General features: G+C 45.8%; 4 protein-coding genes across 4 annotated transcripts in view; all 4 read right to left on the bottom strand.

The window, feature by feature from the left end:
- LOC114510883 (zinc finger protein 420-like) overlaps positions 1-23060 on the bottom strand; it is a 297564-nt gene that overhangs the window by 247260 nt on the left and 27244 nt on the right. The gene's annotated exons all lie outside the window — the stretch shown is intronic.
- The window catches only part of LOC118497790 (zinc finger protein OZF-like), a 139314-nt gene that overhangs the window by 89021 nt on the left and 27233 nt on the right, over positions 1-23060 (bottom strand). The gene's annotated exons all lie outside the window — the stretch shown is intronic.
- The window catches only part of LOC118497792 (zinc finger protein OZF-like), a 169689-nt gene that overhangs the window by 119399 nt on the left and 27230 nt on the right, over positions 1-23060 (bottom strand). The gene's annotated exons all lie outside the window — the stretch shown is intronic.
- The window catches only part of LOC114510999 (zinc finger protein 420-like), a 35683-nt gene that overhangs the window by 6464 nt on the left and 6159 nt on the right, over positions 1-23060 (bottom strand). The window contains exons 2-4 of the mRNA XM_036013403.1: positions 18349-18355; positions 6306-6355; positions 4768-4894 (exon numbers count right to left, since the gene is read on the bottom strand). Of these exons, the coding sequence (XP_035869296.1) occupies positions 4768-4894; positions 6306-6338 (160 nt within the window). The 5' untranslated portion in view covers positions 6339-6355; positions 18349-18355. The remainder of the gene's footprint in view (positions 1-4767; positions 4895-6305; positions 6356-18348; positions 18356-23060) is intronic.

Below are 23060 nucleotides of genomic sequence, written 5' to 3'. Positions count from 1 at the left end.
CCAATGCTCTTCATCAAGTGAAAGGATAAACACAGGGTGACCCATCCCAGAAGTAAAATATGACTATGCAATAAAAAGAAGTCAGCTATTGTCCTGGATGCCTAGCTCAGCTGGTTAGAGTCATCAAGTCCACCAAACACAGTGGGTTGGATCTAAGTACATGGCTTGTACAGGAGGGAGTGGATTGATTTTTCTCACACACAATCCTTCTTTGTTTCAAATCAGTAGAAAAAAGTAAGAAAGGAAAAAAATGAAGGGAATGACTCATACATACAGTTGATGATGAGTGAACTTCTACCAAATGATATGAAGTATGAGAAATAGGATTAAAAATTTAAAAGTGTGTCATATAATTCCACATATATAAAATTCTAGAATAGGGAAACTAAACCACTATGGTCACGTGAAGGATGAGGCATGGACAAAAAGAAAAAAAACTTTGGAGGCTAATGGATGTTTCTTCATTACAATGATGATTTCTGTGTGTTTACAAATGTCAATATGTTTCCAATCTTTTACTTTAACTATGTGCAGTTAATACTAGGTCAGTTAAATAATCAGAAAAGCTGGTAAAGAAATGGCACTGTACACTAAGTCAGAAAGTTAGTGTTTTTCCTTAAGAATGTTATAGAGGGCCCTGGCTGGCGTAGCTCAGTGGATTGAGCACGGGCTGCAAACCAAAGCATCACAGGTTCGATTCCCAGTCAGGGCACATGCCTGGGTTGCAGGCCATGGCCCCCAGCAACCACACATTGATGTTTCTCTCTCTGTCTCTTTCTCCCTCTCTAAAAATAAATAAATCAAATCTTAAAAAAAAAAAAAAGACTATTATACAGGGACATCTTTCTTGTCAGTGAAGACAAAAAGTGCTCATCTTTTTGATGAGTTTTCTGATTTCCATCATATTTCTACATCATGTTTTATTCTTTTAGTCTCTTGGTGAATACCTAGGTCATTTGTCTTCATTTTTCTTCCTATGAAAAATCAGGGAAATTTCTATTAAGACGGAGTGATATGTAAACACACTTCACCTCTTGCAACAACTACAGAAAAAGTTACAACTAAACCATAAAATATGTCACACAGACTTGTCAGAGAATGGAGTGGTATTGACATCTGACAACCATTGACGTACAGAACCCATATTGATCCAGACGGTTTAGAGGGGCAGAGTGACAGACATGAACGCAGAAGAGCAGAGATGTGGTATGGTGTGAACAGGTGGCAAAAAATGTGGTCCCACATACCTGTGTGGAGGATAAAAATTGGGAGGGATACCTCAGGAATGAAGAATCCCACCCCCAGACCTGACCATACAGCCTACTGTTCCAGGCCAGGAAGGTACATCCCCATAACTTCTGGCTGTAAATATCAGCAGGGGTTAGGGTGGAAGAAGATACTGCCAGATTTTCAGGAGACTCCTCTAAAAGGCTCCCCACAGACTTAGGACTTCCCAGCCCCACCCACTCTGGGATCAGCACCAGGGCAACAGCTGGAAGGGCACCAGTGGTATAAGTGTCTGGAAACAGGGCAAGTACCTGGAGACAGCTTCTTCCCCAACAAACCTCCAGAAGCCAAGTAGGAGCATAATCCCCTCTCTGAGCCCTCCCCTGGCACACAGCCAAAAAGTGGTAAAGCTGGTTGCCCTACCCTGGCAACTACCTAAGGCTCCGCCCCACACAATTGACATGTGCCTCTTCTACAACAGGCCACACAGCTCACACAGGGAGTCAAAGGAGCTCTACCTAATACACAGAAACAGACACAGGGAGGCTGCCAAATTCAGGACACAAAGAAACATGCCCCAAACCAAAGAACACAACAAAACCACAGGAAAAGAACTAAACGAAATGGAGACAGCCAACCTGTCAGATGCAGAGTTCAAAAACTGGGTATCAGGATGCTCAAAACTCATCAGTTACAGAAACAGAATAAAAAACACCCAGGAAGAAATGAAGGATACAACAAGTGAAATAAATAGAAATCAACAGGGAAAAAACACTGCAGGGGATGAAGCTGAGATTCACTTCAAGGATTTGGAACATAAGGAAGGATATAAAAAAATAAGCATTTAACCAAAGCAGTGTGAAGAAAAAAGGTTTTGAAAATATGAGGATAGAATAAATAGCCCCGGCACATATCCAAATGTACCAATATCTGAATCATAATGCTGCCAAAAGGGCAACAGGAAGACCAACAAATTGAACACTTACCTGAAAAAACAATGAAAGGAAACTTCCACAATATGGTGAAAGAAATAGACACAGAAGTCCAGGAAGCACAGGGGCACCCAAAAACGTGGACCCAAACAGGACAACACCAACACACATCACAATTAAAACACTAAAGTTTAAAGATACAGAGAATCTTAAAGCAGCAAGAAAAAAGCAGAGAGTTAACTTACAAAGGAGTTCTCATAGGACTGTCAGATGATTTTTTACAAGAAACATTACAGGCAAGAAGGGACTGACAAGACGTATTCAAAGTGATGAAAAGTAAGGTCCTACAACCTACTACACTCTAGCCATCAAAGCTATTATTTAAAATGAAAGTGCAGAGAAACTGCTTCCAGACAAGGTAAAGCTAAAGGAGTTCATCACCACCAAGTCATTATTAAATGAAACGTGAAAAGGACTTATTTAAGAAGTAAATTAAACCTATGAATATTAATATGAAACAAATTCACTGCTATCAACAACTGAATGTAAAACCAAACTAAGCAAACAACCAGAACAGAAACAGAATCACAGATAATGAGATCATTCCAAGGGTTATCAGCTGGAGGAATAGGAGGGGAAGGAGAGGGATATATGCCAGAAAAGGTGTAGGGGTTAAGCAGCATAAATTTGTAGGTAAAAAACAGACAGCACGATGTCAACAACAGTATAGGAAATTGAGAAGCTAAGAAACTTACATGCATGACCCATGCACACAAACTAAGGCAGGCAGGAGACTGCTGGAGGTAAGGGGGCTGATGGATACAGGAAGACAAAGGGAAAAACACTGGAACAAGCATAACATCATAGTCAATAAAATATACTTAAAAACGACATGTAAAATTAAACTTATATGATCCTGTTAGCCAATGTTACCAGAATAAATTTAATCTAAAAAAAAAAGGTGATATTAGCCCCTTTTTATAGCATTCAAAACAATTAACTCAAACTGGGAAAAGGACATAAAGAAAGACAAAATTCTGAAAGTTGTAGATAAAATTGGGCAATAGTCCTTCAGATGTGATACCAAAAACACAAGGAACAACAACATAAGTAAATTGGACCCCATCTACATTAAAAACAAGTGTGTTCCAAATGATGCCATTGACAAAGAGAAAAGAGTACCCAGAGGATGGGAGAAGTAGTTGCAAGCACATATCTCAAAAAGGTCTTAGAGGAAAAATTAACAACAAAAGACTATGTAAGGAAATTTCAAAGTTGAATGATAAGGAACCAAACAACCCAACTACAAAATAAAAGTCAAAAGACTTGAACCAGACACTTCACCAAAGAGAATATACCAACGAGAAATAAGCACCTGCAAAGCTGGGTTGTGGTAAGACTGCACACTCATTAGAAAGGCTAAAATGAGAAAGTCTGAGGATGTTCAGTTCTGACAAGCACAGGGAGCAATGCAACACCCAGCACTTGCTGGTCGGAGTGAAAAATGAAGCAACTGCTTTGGAAAAACTTCAACAGATTCTGAAAGATAAATATACACCTATGTATAAGTCAACCTTTCCAAACAGAAAGGACATCCATCTAGCGCTGGCTGGTGTAGCTCATTGGATAGAGCATGGGCCTGTGAACCCAAGGGTCACTGTATCAATTCCCAGTCAGAGCACATGCCAGGGTTGCAGGGCAGGTCCCCAGCTGGGGACCATGTGAGAGGCAACCACACATTGATGTTTCTCTCCCTCTCTTTCTCCCTCCCTTCCCCTCTTCTCTAAAAATAAATAAGTACAATGAAAACAAACAAAAAAACACAGGCACCCAGATGTGGAAACAATCCAAATGTGTGTCATCGAGTCAGTGGATGTTTCAAGTCACAAGGTGTTTCATCCATGAAGCAGAATATCACTCAGCAATACAAAGACTGTGCTTTGCCCTGGTTATGTGACTCAGGTGGTGGGAGTGTCATCGCAGGCACCAAAAGGATGCTGTTTTGATCCCCAATATAAGCCTGTATAGGAGGCAACAGATTGAAATTTCTGTCTCTCAAATTAGTGAGGATATCATCGGGTGATGACTTTAAAAAATGTATAGAAAATAAAGGGAACTATTCATACATAAGGATAATGTGGGTAAACTGCAAGAAATGATGCCAACGGTAACAACTCAGATAATTAAAAAAAAAAAAAAAGAGGCCCCAGCTGCTGTGGCTCAGGGGCTTGACAGCTGGCCTATGAATCAAAGGTTTTCAAGTTTGATTCCCACTCAGGGCACATGCCTAGGTTGCGGGCAGGTTCCCTGTAGGGGGCAGGTGAGAAACAACCACACATTGATGTTGCTCTCCCTCTCTCTCCCCCTTCCCCACTCTCTACAAATAAATAAATAAAATCTTTAAAAAAATATTTCCTACAATATGGTTACATAGATACAAAATTCTAGAACAGGTGTGCTACACCAGAATGGTTGTGTGGGATGGAGGGGGGGACAAAAGAAAACTATGTGGGCTAAGGGACATGTCTGCATCTGTCCACCTTTTTTATTTGTGTCATCATGAGGTGACAGGCACATGGTGAATAACACAGGGAAGCTGTCCCCTTACCCAGTGAGATCAAGTTCCAGTAGATCTCCATCATCACATCCCTGTACAGGTCCTTCTGCTCAGGCTTCAACTGCTGCCACTCCTCCTGGGTGAAGTCCACAATCACATCCCTGAATGCCACCGACCCCTATGAAAGGAAGTACACACAATTCATGGCAGGGCCTTCCTCACAGCGTTCAAGATACATGGCCAGAAGGGCTGAGATTAAGGAAGATACACAGGATGCATCTGATTGATGTTAACAATGTGCAGAGCTCTGAAGGGCCTGACCACTCACAGTCCTTGGTGCCTAAGTACACTGGAAGGGCAAATATTTATGCCCAGCCCTCATCAGATGGTGCAGTTGGTTGGAATAATGTCCTAGACACCAAATAATTGCAGGTTCTGTACCAGGTTGTGGCGCATGTGGGACACACTAGTTGAAATTTCTCTCTCACATCTGTGTCTCTTTCCCTGCCTTTCTCTGCATATAACTCAAAGAACATATCCTCTAGAGATGACAAAAAAAAAAATACACTTGCCTCCAGACATGTATATATACAAATTACTGATTTCAGAGAAAGAGATGTTGTTCTAATTCTTGATGATTTCACTGGTTGCTTCTTGAAAGTGCCCTGACCGGGGATCAAACCCAACCTTGGCATATCAAAACAATTCTCTAACCAACTGAGCCACATCTGTACATTTTTTATTGTCAAGTTTCTTTCCAAAGAAAGAAATTTAGGCAAAAATACAACAAATTTCCATCCACTAAAACATCATGACAACAGCCAGGGGCATTCACTGGTCCGAAGCATCAGGCGTCCTCCTCCCATCCTCCACTCCATTCTCCTGGGCATGTAGTGACCCCCTGCATACTTCTGAAGGTCCCTCATCCAGCACTGCCCACCCCACCCCCCTGTGAGGACTCTATGACACTTCACTGAATATGTTTAAGTGGCCATATCCCAGGTCCCTACGGGTGTCTCCTGAGATCCCTCAGGGTAGGACAGCTCACTCCTGAGCCATCCTGTCCCCTGCGGTTCAAAAACACCAGGGTTAGCCCTGACTGGTGGAGTTCAGGGGATTCAGCTTGCAGATCAAAGGGTTGAGGTTCGATGCCCAGTCAGGGCACATGCCTCAGTTGCAGACCAGGTCCCCATCAGGGGGAGAGCAAGAGGCAACCAGACACTGATTTTTATCTCCCTCTCTTTCTCCTTCCCTTCCCCTCTTTCTAAAAATAAATAAAAATCTAAAGAAAGAAAAGAAGGAAGGAAGGAAAGAAGGAATGGAGAGAGGGAGGGAGGGAGGGAGGGAGGGAAGGAGGGAGAGAGAGAGGGAGAGAGGGAGGGAGGGAGGGAGGGAGGGAAGGAGGGAGGGAAGAAGGGAGGGAACCACCAGGGTCAGGATAGTACTCTCTCAACTAAGGGTGGACTAAACCCCACGAGACAAGGAGGCCTGTCGCCTGATGAGGTTTGGGGGGAGGGTGGGTAAAAAGGGTCATCCCTGCTCAGAAGCATGACCCTAGGACCAAGGAGCCAGAGGATGACACGACTTACCAGGGACCCCTTGGTCCAAAGCTGGGTGGACATCCTTCCAGCGCCTATGGCTACCTGGGAACAGGCAGACTGTGCACAGAAAGAGATCAGGTGGATGTGTGATTCACAATGCAGACATGACAAACAGACACACTAGGAGACAGGCAGACAAGGACAGGCATACATGGTAACAGCGAATGCATGCAGGGGGCCTATGGCATCCGAGGTCCTTGACTCACATCCCTGATTTACCTGATATTATGCATTGTTGGGGATATTTTCACTCACCCCATTTCACACATCAGAAAACTAAGGCACAAAAAGATAAGTCAGGAACTCAAGAATATTAGGCTGGGATTTGTGTTGAGCTGAGCATGTAAGGGTCCATGTGCTTGGTGCACATGTCATAACCACACACATATATTCCCCGAACATACAGGCATGCCCACACAGCCAGTCCCAAGCCTGGAGGGAAGAACAGGACTTTCTGGCCCCTACCTGCTGGGTCTGCCTTACCAAGGAGGTACAGTGGGCCCAGGGCCGCTGACGGCAGTAAAAGCCCTTGAAAATAGCATTATTTCATCACTGGCTAGTGTGGTGTAGTAGACTGAGTGCCACCCTACCAACCAAAGGGTCCCCAGTTTGATTTCCAGACTAGGGGACGTGCCAGGATTGCAGGCCAGGTGCCAAGTAGGGAGAGCCTGAGAGGCAACCACACACTGGGGTTTCTCTCCCTTTCTTTTTACTTCCCTTATCCTCCCTCTAAAAATAAACATATAACATTTTTAAATAAAAAAAGAATATATCATCATTTCTTAAATGGAAATCTAATGCAGTCTGGACTGTTTTTGTCCTTACAGCAATACAATCACTACTCCAAGTTTACTTTATTTAAAAGAAGGCCATGAAGGCACAGTGGTCCTGGAAATACCATGTACACGGGCTGGTGATCCCTGAACCCAGACTGGCCCTAGATATGCAGCTGCAGAGCCAGGGGTGGCTGCTGCTCCAGTTCCTCCCCCTCCTCCTGGGTCCAAGCTTTCTGCCATTTCCTGCCATCCACTGTTCTTAGGAGAAACAAAGATTTCCCACTGTGGGGTGTTTAGTATGGGTGTTTGGGTACCTGGATGCCTGGGTGGGGAGTTGGGTGATTCACTTAACAGTCCTGTTTCCCATTTTGCACATGATGAGGGTCCCTATCTCAGAGTAACTGTGAGGCCTGTAAAATGCCTAGAAAGGTACCCTGAGCACGCAACACACCCTACCTGAACAAAGTCCACCCTGGTCAGCATTAGGTAGGGTCTCTGACCCTGTTCACCCCAAACCTGGCTACCACACAGGCCCTGCCCTGGAAGCTCTGAGGGCGACAACAGGCAGGCAGCTCCTCCAGGCTGCCTGTCAAGGAGGGTCGTGGTCTCCACGCTCTGGGGAGGGCACCCCCGACGCACTCACTCAGAAATGTGTGCAACGCCCAGAAACACAGACGCAGATGCACACAGACAGGGGAAGGCTCCGGCAAGGCAGACCCCCCCCACCCCTCCCCCCCACACACAGGCGCATAGGAAGTCACATTGGGATGGTGTCTTCACACGGAGACACCGCGGACTGAAATTAAGGCAGACACGCACGCACAGGAACAAAGAAGGACCCCGGAGAGACAAAGACCTGCAGCCGACACATACACACGAGAGCAAAGGCAAAACACAGGTGACCTCTCGCACACACCTGGTGGTAAACACCCAGTGACAAACACGGACACACAAACAGACCGACCAGGGGGTCTCAGCCCCACATACACTCACAGCCACAGGCATTACCTTCACTCGTGCCACCACACCCAGACCCACGCTCAGGCTCCTAAAGCCCCTGCCCAGTCCCCGTTCAAATTCACCACAAGGTTACCTCATGAAAGAGAACGGCCTCCGCTGGGACCCCCGACAGCACTGCGCCTGCGCGCAGACTGGCTTACTACATTTCCCAAATCGCCCTGCGCCACCAGCGAGTCCTCTTTTTCTGGCTTCCCTCAGAGCGTGTGGTGCGGAGGAGCCGGGAGTCACCGTGGGGGACGGGAGGCTCTGTGTCCCAGCTGACCCCGCTGCACGACGTCAGTGAGACAGAATTAGTGGGGGACCTGGGGCTGCCCAGGGCAAAGTAAGCGCAGTGTGAGCCGGAGAGAACTACAGAGAAGGATGGGATCCCGGGAGGAGTGGGAGAACCAGTGACTGGGAGGAGAGCCAGAGAGGGGTTCATAGCGGTACGCAGTCTGGTCGGGTGGGTGGGGGGCGGGAGGAATGTAAGCGGAGTCAGCTGGAGGGGAAATAGAGACAGGGAAATTGCAGAAAAGTCAGGGTGTGGGTGGAGGCAGGAAAGACGCTGTAGCCCGCCCTCCCCACACCCAGAAGTCCTCTTTGGCCTTGGACCAACATGGGCATGCTGAGTTGCAGAAAATATGTAAGGGTGCAGGGATGGCAGGTTCAAATGATATTAAACACAAAGGAAGTATCAAATCTTCACTTTAAGTGCCAACTCCCGTTCAGGGCGTGTTACATAAGCAATGTGGGGGATCTGCTGCCCATCGCCCCGGATAGGAAAATTCCAGAGGCAAAGGCTGGTGAGAAAGAGGTTTTTTACTCAAAAGCAAGGTTGGGGAGAATGGCAGATACTTGTCTCAAACCCCATCCCCTCTGAAAAACTTAAGAAAGCCCCAGCCTTTTTCAACGGAAGCAGAACAGAAGGCCGAGTCCAGAGCTCATGCTTCAAAATACCATCTAGGAACCGCAGCTGCCGCTGAGCGGTCACCCAGGAAGCCCGGCTTGTCTGTGGCTGCTGTGTGGTTTCAGGCTCCCTCCTGGAACCTGGAGGCTCTGACGTTAGCCAGGTTTCCTCCAGGGACACAAAGTCCCGCCAACTCCCAGTATCATGGCCAGGTAGTTAAGAGACCTAGCGTGGCCTGGGAACCAAAAGTTCACTGGTTTGATCCCAGTGACCTAGGCATATGCCTGGGTTGCAGGCCAGGTCCACGGTATGGGGCTCCTGAGAGGCAACCACACGTTGATGTTTCTCTCCCTCTATTCCTCCCTCTCTTCACTAAAAATAAATAAAATCTGAAAAAGACAAAAGAAAACCTGGGACAAAGGAAAGTACCCTGTAAATATACATTCATGGGGAATGTGTATTGGGTAAATGAGCATCCAGGGTAGAGATGAGAAATAACTCACCTCTGAATATTGCTGGCTCTAATGTCTGAAGTGGGGAGATGGACAAATGTAATTTCCTCCTAATATTTCTCCATCATCATGCGAGACCAGCAAACCCAGGGAACCTGTTCTGATAATGGGCATCAGACATGGTGTGACCATTCCCCAGCCATGAATCCAGGGCTACGAGGAACAAGTGGCTTGCAACCTGCTGTTGGGTTCTTGTAGGGTATTTGTGCTCCCTCCTCTCCAATTTGGATGGGACAACCAGTAACTCCCTCTTTTTCACCTGACATCTGTTTAAAATGATGTTGGTGGCCCTGGATGGTGTGGCTCAGTGGACTGGGAGCCAACCTGTGAACTGAAAAGTTGCTGATTGGATTCCCAATAAGGGCACATGCCTAGGTTTCAGGCCTTCTCACACATCAATGTTTCTTTTCCTGTCTTTCTGCTTCTTGTTCCCTCTTTCTGAAAATAAGTAAAATTTTAGAAAACAAGATGTTTGTTTGATTTAATTAAAAGTTTTATTAAAAAATATTTTAGCCCTAGCTGGCGAAGCTCAATGGATTGAGCGCAGGCTGCGAACCAGGCATCACAGGTTCTATTCCCAGTCAGGGCACATGCATAGGTTGCAGGCCATGGCCCCCAGCAACCGCACATTGATGTTTCTCTCTTTCTCCTTCCTTTCACTCTCTAAAAATAAATAAATAAAATGTTTTTTAAAAAGTGCTTAAAAAATAAAAAAATAAAAAATATTTTAAAGACCACTATGAGAGACTTTGTTATCTGAAGTGACGACTGCCACTTCCTAATCATAAAAAGAGTATTTTTTCTCTGTGTGAACCACCTGGTAATTTACATAGCTCATGAGCTTGGGGCCTTCCAGCTGGTGTTGCTCAGAAAGAAGGGGCTGTGTTTTGGGAAAACGAGATACACACAGAGGGCGACAACCTGACCTCTGAACGAGATCCAGGCATGTGTGAGAAAGTGACCATGTCCCCATGGAGCCCACCTTGTTCTCTTTCATTCTCCTTCTCCTGCATTTTTCTGTTGAGGAGATGGATACCCACACACTACACGTGTGATCCAAACTCAGGACAATTTACTTCAGCTGGGTCTGGAGCCATGGTGACCCTGGCTGTGCTCCCAGATGCTAGACCTGTAGGGGGGTTTGCTTTGCACCTGGTCCTGTGGATGCTGGGGAAGCAAATGCTGAGAATGCCACTGCCTGTTCTCACTGCCTGTATTCCTAAGACACATATGATGAGGACTTCTCTTGTGTCTGACCTGTGGGCCCCAATGTCAAGCCTGGTGCGAGCCCGTACACTCAGGACCTACCAGTCAGGTTTGGATTTTAAGATCCCCCAATTGCCTGTTATGTGTCACGTGAGGTAGAAATTCCTGCTGAACTTTTTTCTGCACTTGCCACACTGGTATGGCTTGTCTCCCACACGATCCTCCTGCGGACGGGGAGCAAAAGTTTCCTGATGAAGGCTTTTCCACACTGCCTGCACTTATAAAGCTTCTCCACAGGGGGCTGGTCAGGATATTCTGTAGGGGTGAGGGTGTCACGCAGTCCTTCTGGCAGATGGAGCACTCGCAGGACTGCTCCCTGGTGTCTGGTGCCTGTGCTACGTGAATGAAGAGTTCTTGCTAAATGCCTTGCCAAAGTACTCTCACGTGTATGGCTTCTCCTGGGTATGTGTACTTTGATGGGCAATGACACTCAATTTGTGGCTGAAAGCGTTGCCACAGTCCCCACACAGATATGGCTTTGCCTTAGTGTGTGTCCTCTCATGCACTTTGAGGACAGATTTCAAGCTGAAGGCCTTGCTGCAGTCACCACACACATACGGATTCTCTCCGGGGTGTGTCTTCTTATGCTCAATGAGGATATACTTATAGCTGAAGGCCCTGCCACAGTCTACTCATGTGTATGCCTTCTCCCCAGTGTGCATCCTCCCATGGCTGATGAGATACCTATTTTCTCTGAAGGCCTTGCCACAGTCCCCACACACATATGGCTTCTCCGTACTGTGTGTCCTCTGATGCAGCATGAGTTGTCTATTCTCTCTAAAGGCCTTGCCACAGTCACCGCACGTATGAGGCTTCTCCTCGGTGTCCTCTGATGCACAGAGATTCCATTTCTGGCTGAAGGCTTTGTTGCAATTCCCACAGGAGTATGGCTTCTCCCCATTGTGCATCCGCTGATGCAAACTGAGTCTCAATTTCTGACTGAAGGCCTTCCCGCAGTCCCCACACACATGTGGCTTCTTCCCAGTGTGTGTCCTTTCATACAGGGTGAGGCTCCCTTTTTTGCTGAAGGCCTTGCCACAGTCCCCACACATGTAAGGCTTCTCCCCGGTGTGTGTCCTGTGATGGGCATACTGGGTTGATTTCTGGTTAAAGGCTTTGCCACAGTCCCCACACATCTATGGCTTCTCTCCCATGTGTAACTTCTGATGCTCGATGAGGTGCCTATTCTCTCTGAAGGCCTTGCCACAGACTCTGCATGCATAAGGCTTTTCCCCAGTGTATGTCCTTTGATGCACACATAGGATTGATTTCTGTGTGAAGGCCTTACCACATTCCCCCCCACACACATGGTTTCTCCCTAGTGTGTGTCCTCTCATGCTGGAGTAGGTAATTTCTCTTCCTGAAGACCTTGCCACAATCCTCGCATGTGTACTCCATCTCCCCGGAGTTCATCCTCAGATGTTTGATGAAGTGACTATTCCATCTGAATGCCTTGCTGCACTCCCTGCACACATATGCCTTCTCCCTGGTGTGGGTCCTCTGGTGTAGAATGAGGTTATCCTCCTGGCTAAAGGACTTGCTGAACACCCCACACATATATGGCCTCTCCCCAGTGTGGATTTGTTGGTGTTTCCCCAGGGATGAACTATACTTCAAACTCTGGTCACAGTGTCCCCACTGTATGTCTTCCTCTCTGCACAAAGTTGGGAGGGAGGGCTGAGGCTGGAAGTACCAGAGTTCTTCCCACACATGGTGAATCAGTGTGTGCCCTCTCCTCTTGGTCCTTCCACTCTTGGTGGGCCTGACGGGGCTTTGATGGACAAATACCTTAAATTCACAACACTCAGGAGCTAACACTTAGGACATGTTCAAATGCCTCTAACAGGTCCCCGTGTTCCTGTGTTGCAGCCCAACCCTGTACCCCTGTATCCCTGCTTTTCCATAGGCATAACCCTGAACTCCATTCTTTGTTAAGTCCTTCTACCACCACCGCATGGATGGTCTGTCTTCCCAAGAGTCTGATGGGTCTGGTTCATTCATGTCCCATTTAGCCTCCAAGTCTGAGGGGAGGGGAAAGAGATGATGACACACATGCAGTTAACAACACTGGGAGGGAGGATCATCCCAAGGTGCAAAAAGGCACAGCCTGAGAGTAAGGGACAGCTTGTTGTGGGGACAGAGGGAGAAGGGAAGCTGTGATCTAAGACAGTGAATTGTAGGGAGGTGAGCACAGAGGAAGAAAAGCCTGATTGGGAGTGGGTGCAAATGCAGCCAACAGAGCTCACTGCTAGGAGGAAACCCTGAAGAGAAAGAGGAAAAAACACACTTCGAGGAGTGGATCAAAGGATCCCACACCCCCAGGGAGGGTTCACTGCACCTGGCTATTTCCTTCTAAGCCCGGTCCTGCACATCCCCAGACAGCTATACTTCTCAAAGTATTGCCTGTGATTACTAACGATACAGTTAGTAATCGGATTCTCATGTGGCTCTGCAGGTTGTCCTCTACCTCCCAGCCTGACAGCAAAGCTCCCAAATTCCTACACTGCCTAGGAGTCCCCTTACCCTTGGGCTGGTTCCTCACACCTTCACTTAGTACACTAATTATTCCCTGATGAGCACACTCACTTCAAGCAGGTTTTGCCTTGTGCCATGGGTTCCTCAATCTCTGTTTCCATCCTGCAGGGCTACCCTGAGTCCAGAATCTACATATGCACTTTAAGGTTCATCCAAACATTTAAAAACTGTGAGAAATTTCACAAAAGATCTCATTAAAAAAGGTAAGATCCTGCCACATGTAGCCCTCCTTCCTAGGGGGTAATAAAGAACTCAGCAGTCGTAAGCAGTTGTCTCCCTACTCCATTAAAACGCTCAATGGCCACAGAAACCATAGATTGAGACGCTTCCCTTGAATCTAGAACTGGAATCCTGATGTTCATTATCAAGTGAAAGGATAAACACATGGTGATGGATCCCGGAAGTAGAATATTACTCAGCAATAAAAATAAGTCAGCTATTGCACTGGGTGCCTAGCTCAGCTAGTTAGAGTGTTGTGGAGTACACCAAAGATTGCGGGCTAGATCCAAGTTCAGGCTTGTGTGGGATGCAACTGATTGATGTTTCTAGCACACTCTCATCTCTCTCTCAAAACAATAAAATAGAAACAAGGAAAAAAATGAAAGGAATGATTCATATATACGGTAGATGTGGGTGATCCTCAAAGAAATTATGTGAAGGGTAAAAAAATCAAGATAAAAAAATAAACAATATGTGCCATATGATTCTATATAGACAATTTTAAAACAGGCCTTGGCTAGTATAGCTCAGTGGTTTGAGTGGGCCTTCAAAACAAAGGGTTGCCGGTTCAATTCAGAGTCAGGGCACATGCCTGGATTGTGGGCTGGGTCCCCAGGAGTAGGTGCACAAGAGGCAACCACACATGTATGTTTCTCTCCCTTTTTCTCTCTCCCTTCCCCTCTCTCTAAAAATAAATAAAATCTAAAGAAAAAAAATCTAGAAAAGGCAAACTAAACCACAATGGTCACTGGACGTTGGGGAGTAGGTGAAATGAAATAAAACTTTTTTTTATCAATTCTTTTTTTAAAAGATTTTATTTATTTATTTTTAGAGAGGGAAGGGAGGGGGAGAGAGAGATAAAGAGAGAAACATCAATGTGCGGTTGCTGGGGGTCATGGTCTGCAACCCAGGCATGTACCCTGACTGGGAATCAAACCTGCGACACTTTGGTTCGCAGCCCGAGCTCAATCCACTGAGCTACGCCAGCCAGGTGAAAGAAAAACTTTTAGGGCTAATAGATGTATCTGCATCATAGTGATGAATTCTTCGATGGATACAAATGTCAAAATGTGTCAGATTATTCACTTTATGTACAGTTAATTGTAGGTCGGTTAAACCACCAGACAACCTGTTAAAGAAATGTGATTATATACTAATTTTGGAAGTTAGTGTTTTTACTGAACCGTATTATTAGGGACATCTGTCTGGATCAGTGACTACTAAGAGTACTCGACTTTGAAGACCTGTGTGATTTCCTCATTATTGTACCTTCTTTTGTTTGACAATCTTGTAGGTGGGTATCTAGGACATTTCTCTGGAATTTTCTTCCTACAAAATCTCGGCACACATAGAGGTTTTTAAAGGATATATTCTACAAATGGAATCATTCAAATTTGGATCAGAACAAACTGTTTTCCCAAAGAGCTGCCCCAACATCAAAGATCTAAAATGGGGAGTCCTTTTCTCTGCACCCTCATAATACAGGAGGATTAACTTTTTTTTTAATACCACAGACAAGGATATTCTTACATAGGGAGGGAGGGGTGGGGAAGGACAGGGGAAAAGAGTGAAAGAGAAAGAGAGAAACATTCATTAGGGTGAGAAATGTCGATTGGCTTTCCTTCTGGATATGTGCCATCTAGGATCAAACTCAAACCTAGAATATGTATCCTGATACAGATTCTAACCCACATCCTTCTGGGTCAGGAAATTCTCCAAACAAGTGAGCCATACCTACCTGGGCAGGGTTACTATTCTTTTCATACCTGTATACATCATGGGTAAAAGTTGTATTTCTGTAACTCAACTGGTATTTCTTTGATGATACTATGGTTCAAAAATCCCATGCATTTGTATATCTGAGAACTGAATGCTCATAAGTCGGGTCCATCTCTCTATCATTCATTTGGTGCTTTTCTTGTTCATGCATAGCAGTTCTTTATATACTTATAATCCTCTGGCTGTTATATATGTGCTATATACTCTTTCCCACTTCATCATCTATCAAGTTCATTTTTAGGTTCCAGTAATCTGAACGTCCTATATGTCAGATCTGTCCACCTTTTCTATTTCTGTGTCATCCTGAAGTGACAGGCACATGGTGAGTAACATGGTGAAGTTGCCCCCTTACCCAGAGAGACCAGGTTCCAGTAGTTCTCCATCATCACGTCCCTGTACAGGTCCTTCTGTGCAGGCTTCAGCTGCTGCCACTCCTCCTGGGTGAAGTCCACAATCACATCCCTGAACGCCACTGACCCCTGTAAGAGGAAGCGCACACCACTTGTCATAGTCAGGAGATGTGGCCAGGAGGTCTGGGAGGATCAAGAAGGTACACAGGTTGCACCTGTTGTGAGGTTGAGAAGGTGTGGGGGTCTGAAGGGCCTGGCAACTCACTGTCTTCGGTGCCTAAGTACACTGGGTGGTTCACAGACAGACAGACAAACTATGGTGCTGTTCACAGGAAGGCAAACAACACAGTTCAAAATGGACAAAAAACCTGAATGGACACTTCACCAAATGGGACACACAGATGGCCAATGTACATATGAAAAAATGCTCAACTTCACTCATCAGAGAGCTGCAAACTAAAACCACAATGACATATCATCTCACAGAGATTAAACAGAAATCCTAGCTATGGACTCTCAACTGGTCAATACCAAAGTGACAGGTGCCTGAGCACTGGCAGCTCTCAGGGGTGTCTGGGAAAATGGAAGGGGTGATCTGAGGTTAGGTGCATGGAGGGAGATTCTGGGTGAATCTGGTGGGTCAAGACCTGAGGCTCAAACAACACACTGGAGCACTGAGAAGGCTGATGCCAAAATATCCACAAAACAAAGTTACTAGTGAAAATTAAAAATGTGTCTTTTACTTTACAGAAAAAATACAACAGACTTATTCACCAATCCAGTTACTATAATCTACTGAAATTACCATTGAGGTCACAAACTTGTCCACCATGTCCGACAGTTCCTTCCTGTTCCCCTTTATTATCGCACTTATTTCATTTTAATTTTTTAAATACAACTCCTGATGAAAATCTTCCCTAAGTCTCCCTGCCTGAATGGACTCGCTCAATGAATTTTTTACTGAGCAGCCTCCAGGCTCTGAGCCCAGATGGGAGAGACTGAAAGCCTGAGTCACTCCTGGGCATCAGGGTGCCCACACTCTACAGAAAAAGTGTGGGAAGTGAGCCCTGGCTGGTGTGGCTCATTGGATTGAGTGCCAGACTGTGAAACAAAGAATCACTGGTTTAATTCCCAGTTAGAGCTAATGCCTAGGTTGTGGGCCAGATCTGCAGTTGGGGGTGCATGAGAGGCAACCACAGATTGATGTTTCTCTCCCTCTCTTTCTCCCTCCCTTCCCCTCTCTCTAAAACAAATAAAATCTTTTTAAAAAAAAGTGTGGGAGGTGAGACACAGGGCCTCTCTTCAGTTGGGAGATTCCCCTGAAATGGGACTTCCCTCCAAGTGAACTAAAGTCCTCTGAGTGCTCTATTGGTACATGACTGAGGCCACTCATTCCAGGGCTCCATCTGTTTGGAATTCTTGTCTAATGGCAGAAACCTCATTGACACAAGGAAAACCTCACGCAGTTCTAAAGAGCTGAAATCAGGCTCTACTTTTTTTAATCCTCACTCGAGGACATATAGATTGATTTTGGAAGGAGAGGAAGGCAGGGTCAGAGAGAGAGTCAGAGACATCCATCTGTTCGCATCATGCACATGCCCTGACCAGGGATCAAAACCAGTCTTTTGGTGTGGAGGATGATGCCATAACCAAGTGGGAAACCCAGCCAGCGCAGGCTCTATTTTTAGAAAAATCAGAATGTGCCCTGGCTGGCATAGCTCAGTGGATTGAGTATGGGCTGCGAACCAAAGTGTCATAGGTTCGATTCCCAGTCAGGGTACATGCCTGGGTTGCAGGCCCTAACCCCCAGCAACCGCACATTGATGTTTCTCTTTCTCTCTTTCTCCCTACCTTCCCTCTCTGAAAAAAGTAAATAAATAAAATCTTTTTTAAAAAAGTCTTAAAAAAAAAGAAAAAGAAAAATCAGAATGTAATTACAGTAAAAGACAGTAAGAAAGAGAAATTGCATCCCCAAGAGCCAACGAGAGGGAAATGACAACCATCTGCAAATCTTAAACAAAGTTGGTAAAAGGAAACCAAGGCAATGATTACAGAGAAGGTAAGAGTGAAGATATCGTGGTGCAGCCACATTGGAAAACAGGACTGTTCCTTAAATGGTTAAATATACTGATATCAAAGGACCCATTATTGCCTCTCCTACAGTTAAAGGAAATGAGATCAAACAAAAAAAATGTGCATGAATGTTCACAGAACCATGAGAAATAACACCCAGTAAGGGGAAAAAACCCAAATGTTACCCCTGATAAGTGCATACAACAGGGTCTACCTGCACGATGGCATAGTATGCAGCCATTGAAGAGCACACCTACTACAACACAGATGTACATCAAACACATGCTGCACAGTGACAGCAGCAAGACACAAAAACGCATGTGTTGTGCGATTCCACTTATAGAAATGTGCAGCACTGACAGGGCAACTCAGCTGGTTGCATGCAGCATTGTGTGCACAACCAAAGGTTAGGGGTGTGGTCCTAGTTGGGGCGCATATGGGAAGCAACTGATCAATGATTTACTCGGATCGATCTCTTTCCTACTGTATCCTCCATTCCCTTCTCTCTAGAAATAAACAATCTCAATAAAATAAAAGCAATTTTCCCACCATAAACGGCAAAACACATTCCTAGAAATCAAGCCTCATAGTCCCAGCTGGTGTGGCTCAGTGGACTGAGCACCTGCTTGGAAACCAAAAGGTTGCCAGCTCATTTTCCAATCAGGGCTCACACCTCAGCTGTGCGCCAGATCCTCATTTGGGGATGTGCACCAGACAAGCATACATTGACATTTCTCTACCTCCCTTTCTCTAAAAATAAGATAAATGAATGTTTAAAAAAACCCCCATGAAATCATAAAAAGCCGTGACTGTTGTCACTCTGTGGATTGAGAACCAGCCTAAAACTGAAAGGTGTCCTGTTTATTCCCACTCAGTGGGCAGAGGGCAGTGGGCAGGTACCAAATTGGGCTGTTGCTACAGGAGACCTATGAATATTTGTCTTGCACATGGATGTCTTTCTCCCTATATTTCTCCCTCCTTTTCTTATCTCTGAAAAATAATTAAAATCTTTACACCATCAATCCACTTTCATAATTTAAAAAGTGAAAAAGTGAAACATGCAAAATGCAGGGCAAGCCCTGGCCAAGTGGCTCAGTTAGTTGGTTGGTTGGTTGGAACTCTGTGCTAGACAGCAAATAGTTGAGGTATCTATACCAGCTTGGAGCACATGTGGGAGGCAACAGATTGAAATTTCTCTCTCACATCTGTGTCTCTCTCCCCCGCCCCTCTCTCTTCCTGTTTTCCTAAAACTCAACAAATATATCCTCTGTTGATTAAAAAAAAGATTTACTCCCAGGCATACATATATGTGCATATATATATATATATATATATATACATACACACGCAAATACAAATATAAATTTACTGATTTAACAGACAGAATGAAAGAGATGTTGTTCCACTTATTGATGAATTCATTGGTTGCTTCTAGAAAGTGTCCTGACCAGGTATCAAACCTACAACCTTGTCATATCAAGATGAACCTCTAACCAACTGAACCAAATCTGTACATTTTTAAAAAGGATTTTATTTATTTATTTTTAGAGAAGGGGAAAGGGAGGGAGAAAGACAGGCGGAAAAATATCAACATGTCGCCTCTCACATGACCCTACTAGAGACTGAGCCAAGCACGTGCCCTGACTGGTAATTGAACTGGTGCCCCTTTGGTTCACAGTCTGCACTCAGTCCACTGAGGTACATCAGCCAGAGCTATATCTGTATGTTTTTTTATTGTCGTTTTTCTTCCATAGAAGGAAATTTAGAGAAAAATATCACAAATAGACACCTACTAAAACATCACAAGGACAGTCACTGACATTCACCACATGTTGGGAACCACCCTGCCTGGTTTCAGAAGCTGTAACTCCCCAAGGCTAAGGCTGAGTAAGAGACCTTGGGGCCATAAGCCACTAAGGAGACAAAGCTTATCTTCTTGGCAGGGGTGCTGCCTCTGCCCCCTTTTACTTCGGCCTCTTTGGCCCTGGGCAGATGACTGGTTAGCCAATGATGGGTAAGATTCCTCAAGGGAAGGCTGTCCTAAGACAGGCATGGTCATGAAGGGGCCCTCAGGGAAGGACTTGGGGGGCTATAGGAAAAGGGGGTGATGGACCCTCACCCCTTGGCTTCAACATAGCCTGAGTCCTCATTCTGTCTGCAAGAAATCTAATCTCTTGGCTGCCTTACTTCCCCCACCTGATTTAAGCCTCAAACAATGGTGAGCAGGAACAAGCTGTTCCCCGGGGGGATTAAGCCTAAGAAAGAATGCATAAAATCCTGAGAATCCTGTGAAATCTGAGTTGTGAGAATGTCCTCAATTTTCTGATAGGGGTCCAAGCGTGAAATGAGTTTCTTTCCCAAAGTTTTATAGTCCTTTAGCTAACTGACCCTGACTCAGATTAAGCCCCCATACTTCTTTGAATGTTACCTATTGTTTGATCATTTTGCCTGACAATGACTGATGAGCTTTACCTATATTCCTGTGCAAACTGAACACAGTGAAGACCCGTTGAGGAACAGGCTCCTGGCCCTTCTCCTTTGAGAGATCTGCCATCTTCCCTCCCCAGGCAGATCATGTCTTGATAGACTTATTTTTATCCATGGAAGCCAGGGAGGGGGTGGAGCACCCCCACAACCACTCCAACACCACAGGGGTCCTCCTCCCCACCTTCTCCAGTCTGCCCCCTGCCTACTTCTGAAGGTCACTCATCCAGCACTTCCTGCCAGAGGCCTCTGTCACACTTCATTGAATATGCTGAAGCTGCCACATCCCAAGTGCCTACAGGTGTCTCCTGAGATCCCTCAGGGTAGGACAGCTCACTCCTGAGCAATCCTGTCCCCTATGGCTGAAAAACACCAAGGTCAGGACAGTACTCTCACGATTCAGGGTGGACAAAACCCCAGGAGACGGGAAGAGGGGCCTGGGGCCTGATGAGCTTTGCAGGGCCCAAGCCTCAACCCTGCCCAGAAGTATAACTCTCAGGAAGGACCAGCCAGAGGGTGACATGACTCACCAGGGACTCCTTGGTCCGCAGCTGGGTGGCTATCCTTCCAGTACCCATGGTGACCTGAGCACGGCGGGCTGTGTACAGGGAGAGAGAAAAAAAGACACAGTGAGAGATCAGGTGGGGGTGTGACCCACAATGCAGACATGACAGACACACACTGCAAGACAGTCAGACAAGAACAGACACCTTCATTAATAGGGAATGTGTGCAGGGGCCTATGGCATCCAAGGTCCTTGACCAATGTCCCTGATTTAAGCCTCCTGACATCCTGCATTGTTGGGGCTATTTTCATAAATTGCATTTCACAGATGAGGAAACTGATACACAAAGAGGTAAGCTATGTGCCAAAAAAAAATCAGGGTGGGATTAGGGTTGGGCTGAGTACATCAGGGTCCATGTGCTCAGTTCATAGCTCACACCCACACTGTGACACTCCCCCAATGCACACACCTGTGCACACACCCAGTCCAAACGCCTGGAGAGAGGAAAGGGACACTCTACCCTATATCTCGTCCGCCCTGGGTCTGAGTTACCCAGAAGGCACAGTGGTCCCAGGGCAGCTTACACCACTAGGCACCCTTGAAAATATCATCATTTCATGCCCTGGCTGGCGTAGCTCAGTGGATTGAGCGCGGGCTGGGAACCAAAGTGTCCCAGGTTCAATTCCCAGCCAGGGTACATGCCTGGGTTGCAGGCCAGAACCCCCAGCAACCGCACATTGGTGTTTCTCTCTCTCTCTCTCTCTCTCTCATTCTCTCTCCCCTCCCTCCCTTCCCTCTCTAAAAATAAATAAATAAAATCTTTAAAAAAAAAAAAAGAAAATATCATCATTTCTTTTGATAATTTAAGAGAAAATGTGAATCTAATCCAGCCTGGACTATTTTTGTCCCTATAGCAATACAATCACTACTCCAAGTTTACTTTATTCCAAAGGAGGCCATGAAGGCACAGTGGCCCTAGAAATAGCATGTGCATGTGGGTGGTGACCATTGAACCCTAAGTGGCCTTAGACATGCGGCTACAGAGCCAGGGGTGGCAGCTGCTCCTATTCCTCCTCCTCTGTCCAAGCTTCCTCACATTTCCTGCCCTCCATGTTTTCTAGGGGGAAACATAGATTTCCCAGTGTGGGGTAGTTAGTGTCAGGGCTCTGGACCTGGTTGCTGGGGTGTGGAGTCTGTAGCATCCAGCACACGCGAGAACCAATATCGGAGACTTTCAGGGGTTCAAAGATGTTATTTTATTGGCCAAGTTTAACCTGTGCAGGGGCGAACTCTCAAAGTGTCCAGTGACACAGTGCCCACAAGGAGCTGCAAACGAGAGCCGTGCGCGGGCGCGTACAACTACTTTCTTATATAGGGGCGGGCAAGCAAGCGTTATACAGAAGCAGACGTGGCAGTTAGCAATTCGCTTACAGAGACCGCACGCGGGAATTTCAAACCAAGCATTTTTGCATAAGGCGGGAAGGCAGGCTGTTTGTTCATTAACCTAGTCATCTCCTGGCTCTAGCTAGCTAGTTTTCTATTTTCTCATTAAAAACTACAAAGCACTGCTTATCTAGCCTACTCAGGGGAGAGTAGTCTGCTAGACACAGGATGTTTGCTTAACTGCCCTGTGTCTCCCTTATCATTTCCTTTTAGCTACAATGTGGTTCTTGTCTATTAGAGGAAATTTAGTTCTTAATTTCCTTATTCCCAACATTCCCCCGTTTTCTCTTGGGGGTTGTCAAACTCTTGACTCTTCATCACTAGGGATAATGGTATAGGGTTGGGATAAAACCATTAGCTTTACTACTTCTATTTTTTCTTTAATAAAGGCTATGACCCTATTTAAAATGTAGGGCCCTATAGTGATTGCTAGCAGGAGTATATCTTAAGGTCTAGTCTACTTCTAATTGATTTTCTGGGGATTTTGTCCTCCAAATCTCTATTTGGGGACCCTTTGGCTGCACCCTCCTTTTAGATATACCCACTTTAAATTCTTTTAAAGGACAATGGACGAAGGTCTCATCTTCTTGTAACTGCTTCCGGCTGGAAACGGACGTTGTTTTACCCACCCATGGGTCAGGGGTGCCCTGAAAGGGGGGGTGCAGCACGGAGGGAGTCCTTCCTGTAAGGGGAAGGACCTTACAGAATCCTGGTCAGTTGGCTGTCACCAGGAAGTCGCAGGCTTGGTGTCCAAAGGCTGGCATTACTGGACTGTTGGCATCCTGGTTATATTCTGGAGGTGACAGATTTGGAAAGAGTTGGAAGGCACAATTAAATCATAACCATTAAATGACAAAGGCAGGGGCTTAGGTATGGCTTATCTGGAGGAAGGTGT

This window comes from Phyllostomus discolor, chromosome 12 (assembly GCF_004126475.2).
Source record: "Phyllostomus discolor isolate MPI-MPIP mPhyDis1 chromosome 12, mPhyDis1.pri.v3, whole genome shotgun sequence".
Taxonomy (NCBI): domain Eukaryota; kingdom Metazoa; phylum Chordata; class Mammalia; order Chiroptera; family Phyllostomidae; genus Phyllostomus; species Phyllostomus discolor.
This window is presented reverse-complemented; position numbering and strand designations above follow the sequence as displayed.